The following is a 23051-nucleotide window of genomic DNA, read 5'->3' as shown; positions in this document are numbered from 1 at the left end:
AAAAAAATAATGTGTATGTGTGTCGATGCACTGCTGACAGAATGCACTGTGAAGTAAGGAGAACTGCATGGATTTTGTAAGTCCCAACTTGCTTTTAATATTCACTTTCAAATAAAATGAGCCATTGTAAATAGAAAGTGCATTCAAATATATTCATAACGTATCTTAATTCCTGCAGCCCACAGGACACCAAACAAGGAGTGGAGGTCCTTGCTGAACAAGATGGTTGATAATATTGATGTATTTCTCATCTCCTGGGTTGAAATTCTTTGTTATGAAGCCCCTGATGCCAAAAATAAAAAGAAAGGGCATATAATTCAGTTCCTCTGGGCAAGGGAAACTAAAGGGAAGGGGGAGCCGGTCTATGATCTCCCAAGGCGACAGTTAAATTCACCCTCTGAAGGGCAGCTCTTGAACTAGCCAGACTTATCATCAATCAATACACGAGTGCACTTGCAAGGAATCTCAATGCTTCATATACCAGCAGATGAGAAGGGTTAGATTAGAGCAGGAACAACCTGACTGCAGTCTAGGTGCCAAAAAAGAAAAGCTGCCTTGTTGCAAAAAGTGCCAGTGTCAAGCCAACCTTGGCTAATCTCAAAGATAAAAACGTGACACGTAACCTGTGTTTATGGGGGGGAGGGGAAAAGTCCTCGAGAAAATCCCAGGCTGTAGGGAAGTTGAAAAGCAACCTGGAAGTAGGCAGTGACAAGTCACCTAGTAATCAGGAGTCAAGCTTAGTGTAGCGGGGGTGGGGGGGGGGAAGAGGGGTATCAAAAGTAACTGCAGGGCAAGTGCCCTCGTAACCATTTTTAAGAGCCGTGATTATTTCAAACGTGGCCGGGGTTAAGCTGAGGGCTTCCTTGCTTGCAATTTATAGAGAACTCTGCTGTGCAACCGCTTGCAAAAAAAAAAAAAGTGAATCTTTTTTCTTCCATTTTCAGCAGGAGGCTAGTAAAATGTTCCCTCATTATCGAGGCTCTCAGTACATTTAAGCAGGTAGCAAACGTGCTTAACACCTGCACTCACCCAATGGCTGAATGAGACGAGTCATTCGCCCCTTCTGCAAACAGAGCGGTCAGATGAGATCACAAAGTTGCTAATATTGTCTTTCATCCTCTACTTCAGACATGTCAAACACAAGGCCTGGGGCCCGGATCCGGCCCGCAAAGTGGTTTCATGCGGCCTGCGAAGCCATCCTGGAAACAGTGAGGGAACGGCCCCCGCTGCCTTGGCCCTGGCCCAGAGACCCTCCTTCTGCCAGAGACCCTCAGATCTGTCCCACTCCTGCCCAGGCCCCCATAGGCACCCTTAATGTGAATGATGTAGAGCTGGCCATGCACAATCAGTAGGCCATATGCAGTCTAGCCACGCCCACCCAGTAGGCCACGCCCACCCAGGCCATACTCACCCGGCCCCCTGAGGACAACTGCAATGCTGATGCGGCCCTCAATGAAATTGAGTTTGACACCCCTGCTCTACTTCTTAAAAGAACTGGCACTACTCAGAGCCATTAACTAGAGGAGAGAGGCATCTGAGAGTAGTATTAACTAGTCTAATAAAAGCACAAAGTATTTAGTAAAAACACAAACACTTGCTAATCCACCTCCTCCTACGGTAGTTCATGTTTTTAACGGGACATGACATTTTGTACATGAAATTTTATTTATCTCACTACATTTTAACAACTTCACAAATACGAGAGCCGTCTACAGCCCCATTGTCCACAAACAAGGAAGAAGCCGGTTTGACAGGCAGGTTGGATATGTAAACATAATGTGTAAGTTTGATGTCTTACAACTCAGGTATCCAACATTAACAGTTATTAATCCACAGCATTTATCACATAGTTCAGATAAGTTCATCTAAAGGATTCATTGCCTCTTAACCAGTTTTAGTCTACTTTTTTTAAAAAAAAAAATTTCCTTCCCTCAGCAATATAAACATAATAAATAGATTTCTGATTTTATTTTTAAAGGTCACTTAAACAAGTCAAGAGAAATTTACAGTACATTTAAGTTGAAGTGCAAAAAATAGCTAATAATTACTTGCCCATATTTGGTCCCAGGTATAGTTAACAGTCCCTTAAGGCTTATGTAAGGGAAACGCCCTTAGCATCTATCTTAAGGTATTCTATATTCTGCATTCAAAAATCAAGGGTATCTGAAATTTAATTCTATGAGCTGCACCAGCCCCTGGGGCATAAATGGCATCCCACTGGCTGCCAGAAGTCAAACACCATCTGGGCAAAACCACCCATGAATGGGACTCCTCTAATGGAAGGTTAAGTTTGATATACAGTATGCTTGAAGCCTAAGCGCTATAAAATTGATTCTAACATTTTCCCTCAGCTATAACAACAAAGAATGTATGAGAACTACACTCAGTTCAGTGAAATGTAAATGTCAAATTTGAATCTGCCAATCTCTTGACAAATTAGTTATCAGACAACATGATCAATATGCTCTATCTATTTTTCTTTTTCCAACTGCTTTTATATTAACTATGTCTTCCTTTCCTATACAATAATTAGGATTTACACCCCTTCCCAATCCACAGGCACTTTAAATATATTCTATAAAGTTTTATTCCCTTTCCCCTTAAATAAAGATATTCTATTGTAAAATAAACTATATCGGCCTGGCTAAGAAAACTTTCAAGAAACAGCTGATATATATATATATGCGCCCCTCATTACCGGCTTTCAGAACAGACTGCAGGCCTCAGTTAGGAAAGTGGCGACAGTATCACCACTCCAAAAACCTAGCAAAGCTGGACATTTCTGACCCTTTGTTGTTATTGTGCTACACAAGTTAAGCAGGAACTTCTCAGATCTGCCTGAGGGGAAGGAATCATGTTTCCCCATCACACACTAGAGAGGCAAAAAAAAAAGAGAATCCACATTGACTGCTTCTGTAGGACAATCCCTCTTTGGTGATTAGGGCAGATCCATCCCACATAAAACCCATCAGTGCCTTCAAACTGTATCACCACAGCCCAGGTCTTCAAAGGTAACACCACACATTCCAACCCATATCCTGTTCTTGCAGAATTATGGACAACCACATTCTCCTGTTCTGTTTCTTTCTAAAATGCCCTTACTAATGCTCTACGGCTTGGTCACAGCAACATCAATGCCGCTTGTCTGGTTAGAAAGGTTTCGACCGATGTTTCGTGTAGAATTTTACCAGCCAAAAGTTCTGCAGCATCTCTGAAAAGTCTTTACAAAAGACAGAATTCTATGGGGCTCCTTCCTTCGTTTCCATATTTAACTACTGTGTTTTCTCTGAAGTTTTGTTGGATGAACTGCTCTAAGGAAGCCTGCACCTCATAATAAATAATCACTGTCTAAGGAAAAAAAAAACTGCCACGAACTCTCATCTTCTTTCCCTAATATTGAATTAAAATGTTCCGAGTGCATTAAGCAAGAGGAAATAGAACTGAGGGTTTTGCCTGTGAAAATTAATTACCATCCAGAAAATTATCAAGACAATCAGATGTGTTTGTTTTTACAACACTTCCATTCAAGGTGTGGGGGGTGGGGAAAAGGAAAAAAAAAACTTCAGATGAAACAGCATGCTCCTTTGCTAGTTATTAACCTGGCTGCTTTTGCTTAGCCTTCAAACTGTTCCTGCGACAGGCCTCAGGCGTTGTCACAGAAAAGGCATTAAATATTTTAAAAGCTTTGGCTGCATTGGATTACTATTGCCAAGAGGAAGAAAGGTGAGGTCTCCAATTCCCACATCAAGTCTATTTTCTGATTGCCAAGAGCAATATTCATTCAGTGCTGCTTGAGATGGGATTCAAGGAAGTTCTATTCCTGCCGTCTCGGGAGACTGAGCTCTGCTTTCCAAAGAAACAGGGCAGTCCAACCCGGGGTGGTTTTCGAGGATAGCTGTAGGCCCTGAAGGTTCTACCACCGTACCATCAGGTCTTTGATCCAGGGGACTGTCTGGTGTGGAGTCACGATTACTGCTGGCGTTCTAGGAAAAAAGGAGAAAAGAAAACCACAAGTTTTAACATCTGGCTGTGCGGATTTGTTCAGGAAATACACATAGACTGTCATTCCTGGTCAGCCAAGGTAGCCTGCTCTTTAACACGGATCACAAAAATCATATTCACAGCGCAGCGCACAAGCATTCAGGCAACAGCAAAAGCCATCGTACGCAGGTAACAGATCAGATAAACTTACCTGTCCTATATTTTCCTAACTGCTTTTCCCCAAGAAGCATGTAGAGAAAAGACTTGGTGTATTTTAAGACAAATAATAATAATTCTGTGCAGATAAGAAAGAACATTTCTCACAGCTTAACGCATTTCGTGCTTCTCTTTATGCAGTTGCACATATTCTCCTCGTAGGCTTTCTATGCAATACTTTCTATTTGAATGTCAGCAGCGTGCTCTTTGGGGAACAGGAGTATGAATATTTCAGGAGACAAGTAAATTATCTTTCCTAATAATCACAAAAGGGGTAGGACAAGAAACACATTCTTCTCCAGCTATGCAAATAAAAATACTAAATAACAAGATCTAATTTTATATCCTATGCACGAACCAGCTGATATAAGAAAGCAAGCTCGTGTGTTCAGATCTCTTTGCCAGATTGGCAAAACTGTTGTAAAACGGTTTTTCTTGCACTATCAAGCCAAGGCACAGGATGAGATACTAGAGTATCTCTGTAGGTCTGAGACAGTAGTGGATTGACTATGCAAAATATTAATGTCAACAGCCTTTTTTTCCTTGATGTTTTTAAGAGGTGCTGACTTTCCTTGGCACCCGGTGAAAAAGTTCAGCTTTGCCTCTTGATTAAGAGTTCTAGGACTTTTTTAAAAAAAAAAACTAATAGATTCATTAGTCTGAGAAGATTTGACTTCGCAGCACTGTCATACATCTCTCCAATTATCCTATATCTCACCGGATATTGTGCCTCTCCTACAGGCACAGAAATCCTCTAGTTTGCTAGCTGCTCCTTCTCCCCAACCACGCCCTGAATCCTTTTCCAAATCCCAAGTTAAATGACAAATGAACTCTACAGTTTTTTCTTCCTATGAAATGACAATACTGAATCTATCCAGTGCAAGGCACAGAGGCTCACCTATGTCTAACTGCATTATGCAAGCAAAATCTATGTTACATTTTTTAACCTCTGTTATTGTTTTAATAGCATGAATATTTAATATGTGAAAAATGGGATGTACTAATACTGTAGTTTGGGAGCTTCTGTTTTAGAATTGGAAAGCCTTGAGTATCAGGTATGTACAACCTTTTTACCTGAAAATACCTTTCATGCACCCAAACCCTGGTTACCTGCAAAGGCTGGTTTTCGAGTGCCTGATTGGTTTTGGAGAGCTGAACCATCTCTTTTATCTGATAAATAGCATAGGCTAAAGTAACCCAGGGTGAAGAACTGACACCCCAAGCAGGCTTGTGTACATCTTCCTGCTCTTCTTGGTGCTTGGTCTTTTTGGCAGGAAGCTTGGGCAACGGGCGAGGCATAATATCTTCAGTCTGTTGCATCAGGTCAATTGTGGCAATGGGCACCGGACTTGAAGGCACCGGGATCCTTTCGGCCAGCATGGTCTTGTCTAAAATTTCAAACAAGAGACAGGATGTTGAAATTAAGAGAACTCACCATCTAAGAGTTAAGTGGAAGCGCTTTTCTGAATCCAGCATTCTGATTCTAGGTTCTCTCTGGCTATAGTAGGAATCCATTGCTAGATTTTGATAGCAAGCTCCATTTCCTCAGTTATGAAGTTAGCACTTACTGACTGCTAGCTACTGTACTGGAGAAAAATAATTCACACCCAATATAAAATTAAATAGGTAAGGAGTCTCCTCTCAATCTATTGCAACATAGCTGTCTGTATCTTTTTTGCAAAAAGAAAAACCAAGCACTGTATAAAACAATTATCATTAATGTTTAACTTCCAATCTTATTTTTCAAAGAAAATAGTACAGGGATGGCAAAATGGGACCAGGTTTTCAAACCTCTCATATAACTGTAGGTCGCCTAATTCTTCTAGAAGATGCAGTTCAGAGAAATGTATCAAAGCAGCTTTTTTATTTCAGTCACCTGAGTAGCTACAAAACCAATTTTTAAAACAGACTTGAGTTACTATACAAAGAGGTACAGTAACAGAGGCAAGCTTATTTTTAGCAAACTTTTTAGCTTATATGCAAGTCATCCCACATTTCTCCTCATTTTACATCCTTCTGTACAGCTAGAAAAACTCCAGGGCCAACTTCCAGATAGATGGATCTCCATGATGAACATTACAGATTTATGGGATGAGGACACTAGCAGAAGCCATTTTCTATGTGGGTTTTACCACTTTTTCCCGAGATCTTTTCCCCAAAGACATCAGTATTATAAGTCCATGTGCATGTCCTTCCATTACTTTTAAATCAATCTGTATTATATCAGGAACACAAATGAGGTTTCCTCTTGCTTCAATCTGACATCCTGAAGAGAAAAAAAAATGCAGTACACCCAATCTTCTGTAAAGGCATACTGTAACAGGACTGCAAAACTACAGATGTCCACAAGATGGCAGCAGATATTAAAGAATTCTGCTTAGGCTTACCGCCATTGGAAGCCATTTGGTCTGTTGGGACTTCAGATCCGGTAGGGCTGCAATAGGCAAAGCTATGTGCTAAACACAATAGGCCACATGAACTAAGAATGAATCCAATCCAAAATCATAAAAAGGCATCACTCAAGCTAATTGATTAGAGATGGCAATTTTTTAAAAAATAACAAAAACTAAAAATAACCCAAAGGAGAAAAACCGGTTAGGTAAGGTTGTATACCTAAGGAATAAGCACTTTACCTTCTTTCTCATCCTGAACTGCCACCCACTGAATCAAAGCAAAAAGCAAGAGGATAACAAGAAAAGCCATTCCTATCCCTCTGAAAGTTGAGGCAGCTCCTGCAGAGGAAAAAGCACACAAAATAGGGTCTGATTCAGTTGCAGGGGAGTGACTGACCAGGTAGGCATGTATTTACTAAATCATGCCCTACTCAGGCTTTAGTAAATACAGGTAGTCTTCAACTTACAACAATTGGAGCCCCAAATTTCGGTGGCTAGGTGAAGTTTGCCCCATTTTACGACCTTTCCAGCCACAAGGTGACTCAGTGCAGTCAATAAGTTAGTAACCTGGTTGTTAAAGTGAATCTGGCTTCCCTGTTGACTCCATCAAAAGGCTGCAAAAGGTGACCGCGTGACCTTGCGACGCAGCAATGGATCAATAAGTGTGAACCAGTTGCCAAGCATCTGAATGTTGATCACATGATCATGGGGAAGCTAGAAAAAAAAAAACCTGACCTGTAGCTGAGGTAAATGGTCATAAATCACTTTTCTCAGGGCCGTTGAATACTCGAACGGTTACTAAATGAACTGCTGTAAATCGAGGACCACCTGTAAATGAGCCAGTTTGGTGTAGTGGTTAAAACAGCAAGGTAGAAATCAGGAAACCATTAGTTCTAGCTTTAGGCACAAAGCCAGCCAGTGACCTTGGCCAGGTCACTCTCCCTCAGCCCAGGGAAGCAGGCAAGGGAAACCAGGTTTGAAAAACCTTGCCGAGAATGATGGGCAATTGTTAGGAGTCAGAACTGACTCAGTGGCACAAAAAAACAAAACCCCTATCCTCATTTAAAGGAAACTTTCTCCCAGCAAAAGTGTACGAGAGGAGAATAGCATTCACGCTTCAAGGACCTCTGCACCATTTTGTTTATTCTCCCTCAAAAGAGAGAAGATGGCTGAGATCAAAGAGACAAGTGGAACTCCATTTTAGTTTAACAGGCAAAAATGGGTGCCATTTAAAAAACAACAACAAAGCAGAGGAAGCCGTCTTCATTTATGAACACTTTTCACTAACCATTGAACAGCTACAACCTTACAGTACTTGAGGAAATTACACAAGGTAATTATTATACGTTTTATTTACGCCGCAATAGGAGAGGCTTTTTAATAGTTATTGTTCTTTAAGGACTCATTGGGGGGGTCTCAGATTTCACATTAGAAATGTGCACACTTGTCTATTTCTGCTTGTAACTGGAACTGGAAAGCGTGAAAAGAAGTGTTCCCAGTAGAACTCTGTATTAAAAAAAATTCATTTTAATACTGAAAGTTTGGTACTCGTTGGGTATTGCTCTTGGAATATTTTCCCCTTTCTTTCTAACAAGACCACATACTATATGCTACAAACTCAGAAGAAAGGAGAATCAAGTTTCGCTTCATGATTTCTGAATCTGCAAGCTTTCCAAAATATGAATAATTCAGAAGTAGAATTGGGTGATTTGTTGTAAATCAGCAAATGCATCTGACTGTTATAGTGGTGTTTAAAAGTTTCTAAAACCTTTTGAATTTTCAGTGTTTCTGCATAAACATAACCTAAAACATGATCTATTCTCCACCCAAATCCTAAAACTGGATAAAGAGACCCTGAAGAGAGCTTTGGGCTTTGGTGTTTCTAGCCACATGGATAAATTCCAAGTACAATATGGGATCAGAGGTACAGTTTGAATACACCTTTCCAGCAATTTATCTGCTTGAAAACCACCTAGAACAGTTTACAAATCTCTCTATGTGTTTATCAGGACAACTTCTCTTTTTCTCTCTCTCAAGTGGGATAAAAATATCTAATATTATTTATTTGCTTATATGTCACGTTTAAAAACTGCCCATCTTTCCCACAGGGCAACTTTGGACCGTGTACAAATCTAATAGCAATAATAAATGGAGAGGAGGCTGCATCCCAAAGCAGCCAGCCTGCCCAGCTACTGAATCACCAGGGTCACTGCAAGAGCACCATCTAACATGCAAATACCCGTAGCAGGGTTTGTGCGGAGAGAAAATGAAAATCCCTATTTCCACACTGAATTGAAAATCTCGCAGTTACTGTAGTTGGCTTTGGTGATGGGCTGAGGAGAAGAAGAAAGCAGAGTGCCGTGTGGAATATGTCCCAGAAGATGGGAGAGAAAAGTCCCTTTGAGATGATATTCGGAGGCCTTGTAGATGTGTCTCTAGAGTCTAGAAGCACAGCAGAGAAGGTTGACTTACCAATTGATATTTGTTGATTGATATAGGCTGCATTCTCCCCAATGTGACTTTTCCCTCCCTGTACACTCTGTGTATGTGTGCGTGCATGCATATATGACAGCCAAACAATGGAAAGTATTCAAACTGACTGTGCTTGCCTGCAACAGTGGGAGCTACAGTCCAAGACAAATACCCAGCATCTGGTTGAGGAAAGCCAAATCAGGAGGAGTCTGGTAGCACCTCTGACTGCTAACACGGTTCTTCAGTTTCCACCATGGTTGAGGAAAAGGTTCTTAAAGCAATATTCCAAACAGCTGCAAGTCATATAAGTACCTAAGTTTTCCCTTACCAAAATAATTGACCAACACTCCACCAATCATTGCTCCGCATCCTCTGCCCAGGCCAAGGTGAAGACCCTGCAAGATCCCCTGGGCCGACGTCCTCAGTTCCGGGGGCACAGCAGCACTTAGATAGGAAATGCAAGCTGCCCAGATGGCTGCGTGGGTCACACCTACAAAGAACAGAAACACGACACCCATGTATTCTTGAAGATGATTGTTCTCCGCAAGAGCGTTGGAGTTACACAACCAATACTGACCATGGCAAGGGTGGGTCGCCATTTTAGGGTGCAGCGGCACGTTGAGCCCTGTGTACTCTTCAAGAGCTGTAAAACTGAATGAGGCTGGTGGTAAAGAGTACCAGAACACATTCGTACATATGGCCCCTGTCGCTTCCTTCATCAGCATCATAGCTAGGGAAGCTATAAGCAGTTTCTTTATTTCCCAGCACACCTCCACTCATAGCCAAAGAAAAAACAGGTCTTCCAAAAGCCCGTGATAACGCATCCTCTGAATGCAGAGAAAGCAAGCACTCAGGTTGTCCATGAGTTGCCCACATGTGAACAGCGAGGGCATGAAATGTACTGTATCTAAAAGAGTGGACAGATAGTACAGTTCATTTAGTGACCATTCAATGTCACAACGGCACTGAAAAAGTAACTTACAACCGTTTTTCACTCTCGTGACCGTTGCAGCATCCCCATGGTCATGTGATCAAATTTCTGATGCTTGGCAACTGACTCATATTTCTGACGGTTGCCATCTCCTGGGGTCATATGATCCCCCTTTTGCAACCTTCTGACAAAGCAAAGTCAACAGGGAAGCCAGATTCACTTAGAAACCATGTTACTAACTTAACAATGGTGGTGATTCACTTAACAACTATAGCAAGAAAAGTCGTAAGATAGGACAAAATTCACTCAACAACTGTTTTGCTTAGCAACAGAAATGTTGGGCTCAGTGGTGGTCATAAGTCAAGGACTACCAGTATTATGTTTTATCAATATGCTAGCTAGAAGACTTAAGAAACTGGGCTGTGCCTTTTGTCTTTAAATTACAGATGCACAAACACAGCAAGATATATTTTTATTTTTTTTAAAAAAAACATGAAAATAAATTTGGCTGGTCAGTTAACTTGCCTGTACTGTAAAGACTCGCATTTAAATGAAATAAAGCTTCCACACTTTTGTTAGAATACTTAATATAACTTTTAACAACGTACATTTTGCAACTAATCTGGAAGGTTTTCTTATTTTGTAAAAACAAAATAAATGATTTCCTAAGTTAGAAGATAGCAAAAACAAATTTCAAAAAGTAACAAGCTCAAATTCCAAGCAATATTGCTGAATATCCAGAGTTACTGCAGTCTTCATTCTCTCAGCCATACTTACTAATACTACAAATATTAAATAGTGCTACAAATAATCTTATGAATATTGGAGAACCAGTTTTATGTAAGAGTTAAAGTGCTAGACTGGAAGCTGAGAGACCTGAGTTCTAGTCTTCCTTTAGCCATTAAAGGTGTGATTTTTGGGAGCTAGTCACTCTCACTCTCAGTCCAAAAGTCAGGCCCAGCCCAAGAACAACATAGAACAATTCAGGCAAAAGTTCAGTTCTTTATTTGTTCAAAGCAGATAGAATCTTGTCAGATTAAACCTATACTATTCTAACACGAACAAATATAACCTGGGAGTTTCTAGGGAGTGGCTACTCTAAATCTCTGCCTCCTTCTGTGATCCAGCTCTGGGATGTGTTGTCCCTTGTCTCCCCATTCCCCCCTCCCCTTTGGAATGTGCTTCCTCCTTCCTGGGAACCTACTACTTCCCTGTAGTCCACCACATCACTTCCCCTTTGTAGCTCCTTCACACCAGTCCACCTCATAGGGTCACTGCTAAGGGGAAAAATAGGAGATGGGAACAATATCTAGGCTGCCTTGAGTTGTACAAACGAAGTCAGAATACAAATCTAATAGCAAATAAATAAAAATATCCTATTCATAGTTATAAGGGATGCTGAGCTTGTCAATCAGAAGGTCAGCAGTTTGGCGGGTCGAATCCCGAGTGCCGCGTAACAGAGTGAGCGCGTTACTTGTCCCAGCTTCTGCCAACCTAGCAGTTCGAAAGCACGTAAAAAATGCAAGTAGAAAAATAGGGACCACTACGGTGGGAAGGTAACAGCGTTCCGTGCGCCTTTGGCATCTAGTCATGCCGGCCACATGACCACGGAGACGTCCTTGGACAAGCACTGGCTCTTCGGCTTTGAAACGGAGATGAGCACCGGCCCCTAGAGTTGGAAACGACTAAGGAACCTTTACCTTTATTCATAGTTAGAATGTTTAACCTAAGTGAGGGAAAAGACTAAAGGTAGCTTAAGTTTCCTGGATGAAAATTATGAGCACAGCTATCTTCTACCGGATGGGCCTGCCTATCTATCTATCTATCTATCTATCTATCTATCTATCTATCTATCTATCTATCTATCTATCTATCTATCTATCTATCATCTATCTATCATCTATCTATTTATTTATGGACCTAATTTTTTTTCCATTTTGCAACATTTTTCTCTTGGACTTGAAAGCTTTTATTTCTACTGCCTCCTTTCCGATCAGATGCGTTCATTCATAGGGCTCAGGCCACATCTCAACAAGTCTTCCTTAAATCTCAGAATCTCCACCTCTTCATTTCCCCCCAAATCCATTACCAGCTATTTGTTCTTTAACTTTCACCTCGGTGACAGAAAATGACTAATATTAACCAAAACAGAAAACTGGTTCTGCCTGAATGTGTGGTTGGTTTTTTAAAAAACAGTATTTTCCTTTCAATTACAGGTAATAGGATATCAACAGATTAAGAAGCGAACGCCTTCTAGGTAAAGCCCTGCTAGCAACTAAGCCTTATCTGCTGCAAGTTTCATCAGGAGTCCCTTGTTTGGTGAAAGGGCGTGTTGTTGGCTTAGATCACACAGCAGAATATTAGGTCCGTCAACTGTAAAAACCACTTCCTGTCATTCACCTTTTTCTCCACCAGCCATAATACAACTGTGCAAAAAAAAAAAAAGAGAACGATCCCTTTTGATTACTGTAGTTCCTGACAAAAGCTGAAGCCCAGAAGGATTTTTATAGCTTAGTTGTGGTTCAGCAGGCATTACAACCAGGAGCCTGGAACGTAGAGTTCAAGACGCCGAAGCATCCTATTTTCTTACCTTGAAGGACTTCCATAGGCAGAACAGTCCACGCATTTTCTAGATAGGAGATATAAATATAACGAGCTGTATTGCAGGCAAGACCGATATACAGAACTCTGCAAGTTAAATGAGAGGAGAGATCGCGGATTACTTTTGACATGTTTTAATATTCTTACCAACAAATTATCTACTGTATTGCTTTCAACCTGCTCTACTCCAGCTTCACAAAAGGTGAAGATTTTAAAAAAAAATATCCAGGACCGGACACCAAGTTGTTCACAAACACTCTTAAAATGCAGAGGGAAAATGCAGAGAGATAGTAGTGGCTAGAAACTGGGAGACTACGAGTTCTAGTCTTGCACAAAGCCAGCCGGGAGACTTTCGGTCGCTTTCTCTCAGCCCGAGGAAGGATCCAATTCTTCTAAAATTTTGTCAAGAAACTGAAGAGGGTAGTTCAATCACCAGGAGAAAAAAAACTGTTGTGTGCACAGACAAGTGTGTGCGTGCTCGCGCATACACACACAATAACCAGATACTGAAGAGTATTGTTTGTTGATGAGGAAAATGGGCAAGTAGGGTGGTGCAGCAGGGGGAGTGGAAAATTGTTGCAGAATCCCACTTACCATTCATTCTATTTTCATTGAAAATGTTTTATGCACAGTAGCAGTTGCCCATTTCTTTTAAAGCATTTTATCATTTATTCTTTCATGATATGTAAGTATGTTATTAGATGTATTTATCTATACACTGATTGCTTTAAATATTTATCGGCATTGAAACATTAAGATAGCTTTCCTGTTGTTCATTCTGAGTATTACTGCAGAGAAAAATCAGTGGGGTTCTTTATTTTTTTTAAAAAAATGAATAAGTATAAATCATATGCTGTATTTACTGAGTCTCAAGTGCCATGTATAAACACAATGGTTAGAATATTCAACTAATTACCCAAAATATTTCCTGGCTTGTACTCAGTGTAAAATTGTACAATGTAAATAATAATAAAAATATGTAACTGGCAAAAAAAGAGGATATTTATTGTAAATATGTCGTGCCTTTAGCAGAATAAGCTATCTTTCTAAATGCACAATATTGGAAACAAATACATTTCAATGTTAACAGAGCCCATATGGATTCACTGATATATTTAATGTCTTCTTGAATGTCTGAATTCTGAAATATGTTCATAATTATAAATATTTAGTTTGCCAAAACTGGATATAGATAGTCTTCCACTTATAACCACAACTGGGTCTGGAATCTTGGTCATTAAGTGAGGGGGGGGCATTAAACAAGATGCTACCTGATCACTTCACTTAATGCCGCTTGGGGGTGTGTGAAAGCCCTAATAAGCAGGCATATAAATAGAATGAAGGCTACTGCTAAGCTTGTAAGCCACCCTGAGTCTTCGGAGAAGGGCGGGATATAAATGGAATTAAAAAATAATAATAATAATGATCACAATCCTGGCTCTCTGAGTTGCAGTTGTTAAGCAACTGCGCAAGTCATTAAGCGGAGTGCCAGGAAAAAGGCCTTTGCCTCCTGGGTGTGATGAAATGGGGAGAAGGCCCAGCCTCCCCAACCACTTGAATGCCTGTAACTACAGTTCTGAGAGAAAAGAAGAATGCCTGAGGAGAAGAGGGGAAGCTTGTCTATATGACTGCGGCTACTTTGGAAAAGAGCAGACAGCAACTCCGACTTGAAACCATGCATTTAGGACAGGGCTTTTCAACCTTTTCACCCACTGTACCACTTTTAGGATATGGCAACATCCGAGTACCACCAGTCACCTAGCAAGGTGTCAAAAACTTGACCAAAAAAAAAAAAAGGAAAAGAGTGATGAAGTACAGGTAGTCCTCGACTTACAACAGTTCGCTTAGTGACTTAGTTACAATGGCACTGGAAAAAGTGCCTCCCAAGCCACAGCGGAGCAAGACACCTGCCTCCCTGCCCGGCAGCGCTCTTCCTCCTGTTCGAGGTTTTCATTGTTGTGAGCATCTGTTGAGGATTGGCAGCGGGGGTGGGGTGGGGGGGTCTTTGGTTTTTATTCCCCTCATCTGTTGGGTGGTTGCAGCAAGGTTTGGTCACTTCACATGACCCTGGGACACTGTGACCGTCATAAATATGAATCAGTTGCCAAGCGTCTGAATGTAAATCACAAGACTCAGCAGAAGCACCAGGATCAGCACTGAGCTCCAGCTGGATCCTGGCGCTGATCCTGGTGCTTCCGCTGAGCCCTGACAGCCCTGCAGCTCCAGCCATCTCTCGCTCAGGCTTGTGCGGTGCTGCCACTGGTTCAGCTCATTCCCCTCCCCCGCTACCACTTTTCTAGGATGGCTGAGTACCACCTGCCAGGTGCCAATGTACCACAGGTGGTACCCGTACCACTGGTTGAAAAGCCCTGATTTAGGAGACTATCCACCCAACGAGATCAACAGTCAAATCAACAGACAAAAATCTGTTTGAAAAACTGTTCAAACTGTTGAAAAACAGTTTGAAAAACTGTTCAAACACATTATTCATAATCTGCAATCCACTACACCAGACATGTCAAACACAAGGCCCGGGGGCCGGATCCGGCCCGCGAAGTGGTTTCATGCAGCCCGCGAAGCCATCCTGGAAACAGTGAGGGAACGGCCCCCACTGCCTTGGCCCTGGCCCAGAGACCCTCCTTCTGCCAGAGACCCTCAGATCTGTCCCACTCCTGCCCAGGCCCCCATAAGGCACCCTTGATTCGAACAATGTAGAGCTGGCCACGCCCACCCAGTAGGCCATACGCACTTTAGCCACGCCCACCCAGGCCATGCCCACCCGGACACCTGAGGGCAACCGCAATGCTCATGCGGCCCTCAATGAAATTGAGTTTGACACCCCTGCACTACACTTTCTCAAGCACTGGGCCGCAAACTCATACTTGCAAACAGACAACTACCCAACCTGGAGCAGATTCTCACAAACAACAGATGTTAATGTGAGGAAGACCCGGCAATAAAACCAGATGTTTACTTTGCCCCTGCATTTACGTTAACAACACAATAGCAGGTCCCGACAACTTCACGCATAAGATTATTTCCACATGCTTTTCATCCAATATGATATGTATTATCATTTGACGACAAACAGGTCAGGGTAATGGACACAAATTTGTCATTAAGACCCAAAACAAGGACAAAGCAATATCAGAGCATTTTAACCTCCCAGGATTATAGGTCTGAAAGAGCTGTTCTGGAACAAACAAACAAAAACACAAATTACCAGCACAATAAAGCAAGAAACTGTTGAACTCAAATACACATCAAAAGGTATGTCTTGAGTGTTTTCACTCTCCCTTTAATTCTTTGTTAGCAATCCAAATTTAATACATCAAAAGGTTTCAGGCCATCTTAGAAGATCTCAACAAACATAATGAGTTTTTGTTTATTTGCTTATTGTAATTTGTCTCATTAGTAACCTGCATATGCATAACCATCTTATATTCCTCCCCTTTTCCCTCTCCATTTCACGCCTATTTATCTAATTATTGGTATCCCGCCTTTATTATGTTTACAAATAGTTCGAGGCAGTGAACGTACCCAACACACCTTCTTCCTCTTAGTTTTCCCACAGCAACAGCCCTGTGAGGAGGAGGGTAGGCTGAGAGAAACTGGCCCAAAGTCATCTAGCCGGCTTTCACGCATATGCATATTGATTATATTAGGGTTCGTGGTTCATCAACGTAGGAATACTTGGCTATTATTCATTTTTACCCTGTCTTAATCTTAAAAAGATTCTAATCCAGGCAATGCACAAAGGCAACAGCCAGCAGCAAGTGCAGCAATAAATACAAAAAAAACACGGAACGTCATCATCTTACTAACTTATATTAAACCATGACACATCCAACGTCTGGTTCTGATCATTCCCCCCCCCCCAATCAGGACTTTTTCCACAGTGATTTTCACATTAGCTTCTGGAAAGCTATAGGAGTGGAAACCAATCTTGACTTCTTCCAATTCCCCCTTGGGCTTTCCCAGTTTGAGGAAGGAGGGTCCCCTCCTCACACTTCCAAGGAAGGCTCTTTTCACCAGCCCCCTCCCTGCCTCTCTCATTCAGGGCATCCGGTGGTTCCCTTTTTCTCTCCTGCACCTTCTCCTCCTCCCTGCCTTTCTTATTCACACTTCCAATTCACACTTCCATATAATTCCCTCTGGCTAATTCCATACAGCTCACAATTTAGCAATCACGTTCAGTTTGGTATAACTCTAGGCTTTTCTACCTTGCTTTTTGCCCTATACAAGTACACTTTGATATTTTATCATTATCTTTTAATTGTTGTTTTCAAGACTTTTTTTGAACTCCTCCTCCTCCTTCTGGCTACTGTGTATTATTGTTAAAAGGACCTGGAAGTGCTCAATTATAGCATCAAAGTCATGGCCAGGTGTTGACTGTGGATCACCAACTGGAGGAGGAGGAGGAGGAGGAGGAGGAGGAGGAGGAGGAGGAGGAGGAGGAGGAGGAGGCTTCCACAATATGATCTTGAACGTATACCCATCATTTTCAAGAACAGCATGAATCACCATGAAGTCCTGAGCCTCTTTGGTTCAGAGGAAGGATGAATGTAAAAAAGAGACCACCAAAAATGAGGAGAAGAAAGCAAACTGGTTTGTTAGAACAAACCATGGCAATTGCTGAGAAGAGAAGCCAAAGCCAAGAAGGACAAAAAAAAATAATCAGAAAAGAACTTAACAGAGATTCAGAAAGCTGTTAGAAGAGACAAGAAGCAACATTACAACTCTGTAAAGACACTGGAGAAGCAGATGTGGAAAAACAAGGAAGTACTTTCAAAAGATTTCTTAGGAGGTTCCAGTCTTGAACTGGAGCTAAAGGACACTAATAGATAGTCATTAACTACTTCAAAGGAGATCAAAGAAAGATGGAAGAGTATACCGAAACACTGTACATTAAAACTATCAACATTCAAGATACCTTAGAACAGGAGGTTTCAAACTTGGCCCTTTTATGACTTGTGGACTTCAATTCCCAGAATTCCTCAGCCAGGCATGCTGGCTGAGGAATTCTGGGAGTTGAAGTCCACAAGTCATAAAAGGGCCAACTTTGAAGACCCCTGCCTTAGAAGATTCCTTACTTATAAGAACCTCTAGTACTAGAAGATGAAGTTAGATCAACGCTCTGGTCATTACTAAGTTGAAAGGCTACAGGAACTGATGGAATATCCACTGAAATATGGCATAACAGAAGACAAGTCAGTCAAGATTCTAACCAAACTAAGACAGTAGAACTAGAGAATAATAGCGGCCAACCGACTGGAAGAGGTCACTCTACATTCCAATACCAAAAAAGAGAGATTTAATGGAATCTGCAAACTATTATACAGTTATACAATTTCACGTTCTAGCAAAACAATGGACAATCTAACACACAGTAGCTACATTAAAGCTACATGGAAAAAGAAATGCCATATCTTCAGGTTTTAGAGAAGACTCAGGAACACAAGACATTATTGCAGATGCACACTGGATAATTGACAAAAGCCAAAAAACACAGTATGTGTTTCACTGATTACAGAAAGGCCTTTGTGACAATCATATCAGGATGTGAAAGGTGATCAGAAAAACGGGAATCCGAAAACATCTCATTGTCCTCATGAGAAACAAATATACAAGTCAAGAAACCCCAGTACAGGCCAAACATGGTGAAACAGACTGGCTCCATGTTGGCAAAGGCTTGTAATAAGATTGTATACCAGGGGTCCCCAAACCCTGGATCCTGGCCCACTACTGGCCCACAAAGCTCCATTTGTGCGCGCGCGCCACCTGCATGAATGGGACTGCGCACGCTCCTGTGCAACGCCTGCCACTCACATGGAACCATCCCCTCTCCTGCCCCCCCACCAGCCTGCCAAGCCAGAAAGTTTGAGGCCTCCTGTTGAATGCTCTTCCCTTATTTATTTAATTCATATGGCTGAATATATATTAAAGGAAACTAGATCGGAAGAAGATGAACATAGTTTTAAAAATGGAGGGGAAACATCAATAATGTATGCTATGCTGATGACGCTACTCTGATAGCCAAAAATGCAGTGCTATAAGTCAAAGAGCACAGTGAAAAACTGGGAGTAAAATTAAATGAAAAGAAGACCAAACTAATGACAATTAAACAAACCAACAGATGATTGAACAAAAAATCAAATCAATCTAGAGTTCTCGCTCCAGGCGCAAATGACCAGGCTCAAATGACCTTATTTTGAAAAACTTTCTCCCGTAGCACTCAGGTTATGTCATCCAATGACTGTCCCCTTCACAACTTCTCTTATTTTCAGATTTTTTTAAAAAAGTAGTTTCAAACATACATATTTACAGTTATCATTAAGACTTACCAAGACTGCACTTATTTAAAAAGTTATATTTTACTTGAACCGTAACAGGTAAGATACTGAAGTCAGAATAACAGACTTGGAAGGGCCCTTGGAGGTCTTCTAGTCAAACCTCCCGTTTGAGCCTATACCATTCCAGACAAATGGCTGTCCAGTCTCTTCTTAAAAACCTCCAGTGATGGAGCACCCACAGCTTCTGAAGGCAAACCAGGCCACTGATTAATTGTTCTAACTGCCAGAAATTTCTCCTTAGTTCTAGGTTGGTTCTCTACGTGATCATGATTCAGGTGCTTGGCAGCTGTCATGTATTTTCAACGGTTGCAGCTTCCTGAAGTCACATGATCCCCATTTGTGATCTACCAACCGGCTTCTGAAAAGCAAAATCAATGGGGCAAGCAGGCAAGGAAGGTTGCAAATAGCAAACATGTGATGTTCCGCTTAATGATCGCCAGAAAAATAACATAAAACTATGTACAGTACAGTCTCATGATGCCTCACTTAACTGCATTTCCAGATATCGAGGGGGGGGGGGAATTGATTGAGACGGCCCAGTGGTAAATTTCAGCATTTGGCTACTTCTTATATAGCAAGAGTTCACCTAGGTACTAGGAACTTACTAGGTACAGCAGCATTAAGTAAGATAATCTTTCCATACCTCATCCTCATCCGAGACATAAAGAAATTAAGTATTCTGAGAATTAAAAATTACAGCTAGAAAAAAATATTTAGAATTGCTTTGAATGACTGAAAGTGATTTATAAAGGATGGCTCTATATAGGTTTACACTTCCTGGAAGAGCTAATTTTGCAGATCCATGACTTATTGTAAGAAATAATTGTTTAGCTTACACGAACAGGACATGGTAGTTCTTTGTTCTGTACTTGTTCAGTGTATGTCACTAAGCAGAATTTTTATGTATCTTAATGTGCAAGAATGTGCAAATTGCAAAATGAACCATCTGGGTTCTCAACACAGCACTGCCTATTGCTGTTCTAGCATGCTTATAGCTTTGGCTTACCTGATGTGACCAATCAGCTCAATCAGCTTGTGGCTGAAGAAATATGCCGTCACTTCAGAGATGTGACTTAAAATAGAGCAAACTCCAAAAAGCGTGGTGGTGCCATTCAGATCTTCCAGGTGCCAATAAAGGAAGGTGAACACAAAGCCATATCCAAAACCCATAAACCATGCCACAAACAGCACTGAGCCATACTGGATAGTGCAGAGCAGCTTAATCAAGTGCCAAAAATTAAAAGACTGGGACTGGCTTGTATCACTCTGAGTGTCGTGGGAGGAATCTGTGGAGGAATTTCGGTCCATGCGGGAATCCTCTGGCTCAGTGCTTTGGTTTTCCTCTTGCTTGTAGTGATTGTACCGGAACCTGAACTGGGTGGCCACAATCAAAGAGAGTGTCATCAAGACTCCAAAGACTATGAAAACAATCCTGTAGTTCTTGTAGTCTGGAGCCTTACAGCCTTGGCCTTCAATGAGCACATCAATACGGGTAGAGTCAATGCCAATGCCTACCGACAGCATGGCCAGTCCCCAGCCCAGAGACCCCCACATTCGTTGTAGCCCATAACGGTCCCGGTGTTTGTCAAGATACTGCAGTGTCACGGTGTCCACTATAGTGACTGAGGAGGCACTGAAAAACTCTCCCACAATCACGACAAGGAGGATGAGCAAGAAGATCGCTTCAACCTCCTCATGATCATATACAAGAACAAAATGGGCAGGAGGGGCTGTTTTTGTGGTGACTGCAGGTGATGCTGTTGTGTGGCTGGTGTTTCCCAACAGACCCGCAGTAACAATACCTTTTGGTGCACTGGCAACAGTTGCACCCTCTTCTTCTTTTAAAGCACGCTTCCTAGCTCCATTTTGGATAGTTGGAGAAAAGGTAGTTTTTGAATTCGTGGGCAAAGCTGAGCTCAGAGTTGGCAAGCTGTAAGTCAGCAAACCTCTTTTCTCTCGGCCCTTTGTTATCATACTTCCCAGAGTGGGCATGATGGAAGAAATGGAGATATTCTGCGGAGATGCTGCTGTAAGGTGACTGACATTGGTAGGGAGAACAGGAATAGGTTTCTTTATTACACACCTTAAGGTTGCTGGCTTAACAAATCCAATTCCCACGTTAAACAGCACCCAGCATAAAAGGGAGAAGAGAAGAACAACTTTCCCCTTTTTAAAGCGATCTGCTACCACTCCCCAAAACGGAGCGCTGCAAAATTCAATGAAGTATCTAATCCCTACCAGGAGTCCGCTCTGGCTGGGAGTCATGCCTAGTTGTTTGTAGTATACAGGAAGCAATGGGTACAGGGAACCATAAGCAGCATAAAAGAAAAAATAAAAAACTTTTGAGATCAAGAGATCATTATTCACTTTCACGCAGTGTCTTTCAAGCCAGTCAAGCTCTTCGTCTGGAATAGTAGTGGTCTCAGTTGAAGGAGTATCACTTTGGGTTTGGAGATCTTGCTCCTTAGGGATCTCACTGAAAGGGTCAGCAAGCACATATTTTCTCTTCTGCTCTTCTTCATCATCAGTTAAGATGGCTACTTTATCATTGGTTGCCATGATTTCACTGTAAGCATGAGATATGCATGTGATTCTCCAGACTTCAGTTCAAGGAGCCTGTAGACACACAAAAAAAGTCAGCAGTTATGATAGGACAGTACTTAAATATTTGAGAGGAAGAATGGTATCATCTCAAAGGCCAAAATATTTCCCTTCTCGCTATGGCCTACATATATAAAATCTGAATTAATCTGAGATCAGTACCACTCCTAGATCTCCACGATCCAGTGAACAGCTGGTTCTCTGTGTGGATGCCGCTTCTGGAAGTCCATTCTGGGCCTTGGGAACAAAAGATTAGCTACCGGTTCTGCCGAACTGGTGCGAACCGGCTAAATCCCACCACTGCCATGATCTTATGTGACATCTGCAAATCAACTTGGTTGAGGTGGTTGACTTCTAACTTAGCTGATTCCCCCAGAGGGGAATCAATAATGTTGAGTTTCCTTCAAAAATGTAGGGTAGATAGCATCGGATCAGTAGGCATTCTCTCCTTGCTCCACTCCTGGGATTTCTCCAGTCTAGTCTCCTTGAGTCTAGCTATTATGTACCTTTGCTATCCTTCTCTTTTCTGATGTTTCTATTGGCTATTTTCATCCCCACTTCCACATACAGTGGCTGGTGTGCAGAAACAAAAGCACCAGATGGAACATCACTTTTTGCATTTTCCATTGGCCAACAGAAAGGGGCACTAGTCTACACATAGGCAACAGTATGAGGAGATATGGTGAGGGGGAAGCAAATGCAATTCTGAGACTATGGAAAACAGAAATCATGTGGTAGTTGCAAAGCTAAGCATTAAACATGAACTTATTTACCCAGTTGCTTCTTGAAGCCAAATAGAAGCAGTAAATACTGTAATCAGCATCTTGGAATTAGCTACCATTGTCTCCTAATAGGAGACCCTTGCAATATATAAAAGCATGCAATCTCTTAATAAAATTTAGCTTAGCTTGACAAAGCATCAATTCTGCTATACCACCAGTACCTTATTCCTTCTTAATCAAAACAGAGAAAATTGCATGCAAGCATAGGTTTAAATGAACAGAGAATTGGGAGTGAAAATGGAGTGGGAATGGGAATGACCACTGTTATGTATTAAGCTTTATTGGAAACCTAAAGCTGTGTTTAAGAGTCACGAACCAGGAGATATTGAACTGTAACTGTTTTGGCGGGAAGCAATTTCGGCGGGAAACAGAGGTTCAACCCGATTGGTTGGTTGTGTACCTGGCCAGGTACTGGCCAGGTATATATAAGAGTGCAGGTAACCCCTATCCCCCAGTACAGTCACTTCCACCTAATCAAGAGCTGTTATGTTGTACTCATCGTCTTGGCGTCCTTCCTGCTCTCCAGAACCCACTACACAACAACCACAAAGCAAGTTATTTAAAAGTGGTCATGAACACTGAAAATAAAGTCACCTGATCATTTGATAGGAAGTGAAAAGCCATCCCCCTGACCCAGAGCCAAGAAACCTTTCATAAATTTATTTTATTTTAAAATGTTTGGCCACTTTGGGGATGGATGGTGCTTTAGACAAAAAGAGCA

General features: G+C 41.6%; 1 protein-coding gene across 1 annotated transcript in view; it reads right to left on the bottom strand.

Moving 5' to 3' along the window:
* Positions 1 to 1502: 1502 nt before the first annotated feature.
* MFSD6 (major facilitator superfamily domain containing 6) overlaps positions 1503 to 23051 on the bottom strand; it is a 38752-nt gene continuing 17203 nt past the window's right edge. The window contains exons 2-7 of the mRNA XM_083350512.1: positions 19954 to 21563; positions 12584 to 12681; positions 9391 to 9552; positions 6831 to 6929; positions 5308 to 5585; positions 1503 to 3983 (exon numbers count right to left, since the gene is read on the bottom strand). Of these exons, the coding sequence (XP_083206638.1) occupies positions 3804 to 3983; positions 5308 to 5585; positions 6831 to 6929; positions 9391 to 9552; positions 12584 to 12681; positions 19954 to 21506 (2370 nt within the window). The 5' untranslated portion in view covers positions 21507 to 21563 and the 3' untranslated portion in view covers positions 1503 to 3803. The remainder of the gene's footprint in view (positions 3984 to 5307; positions 5586 to 6830; positions 6930 to 9390; positions 9553 to 12583; positions 12682 to 19953; positions 21564 to 23051) is intronic.

This window comes from Vipera ursinii, assembly GCF_947247035.1.
Source record: "Vipera ursinii genome assembly, chromosome: 1".
Taxonomy (NCBI): Eukaryota; Metazoa; Chordata; class Lepidosauria; order Squamata; family Viperidae; genus Vipera; species Vipera ursinii.
The sequence above is the reverse complement of the archived record's forward strand: the minus strand, read 5'-3'. Positions and strand labels throughout refer to the sequence as shown.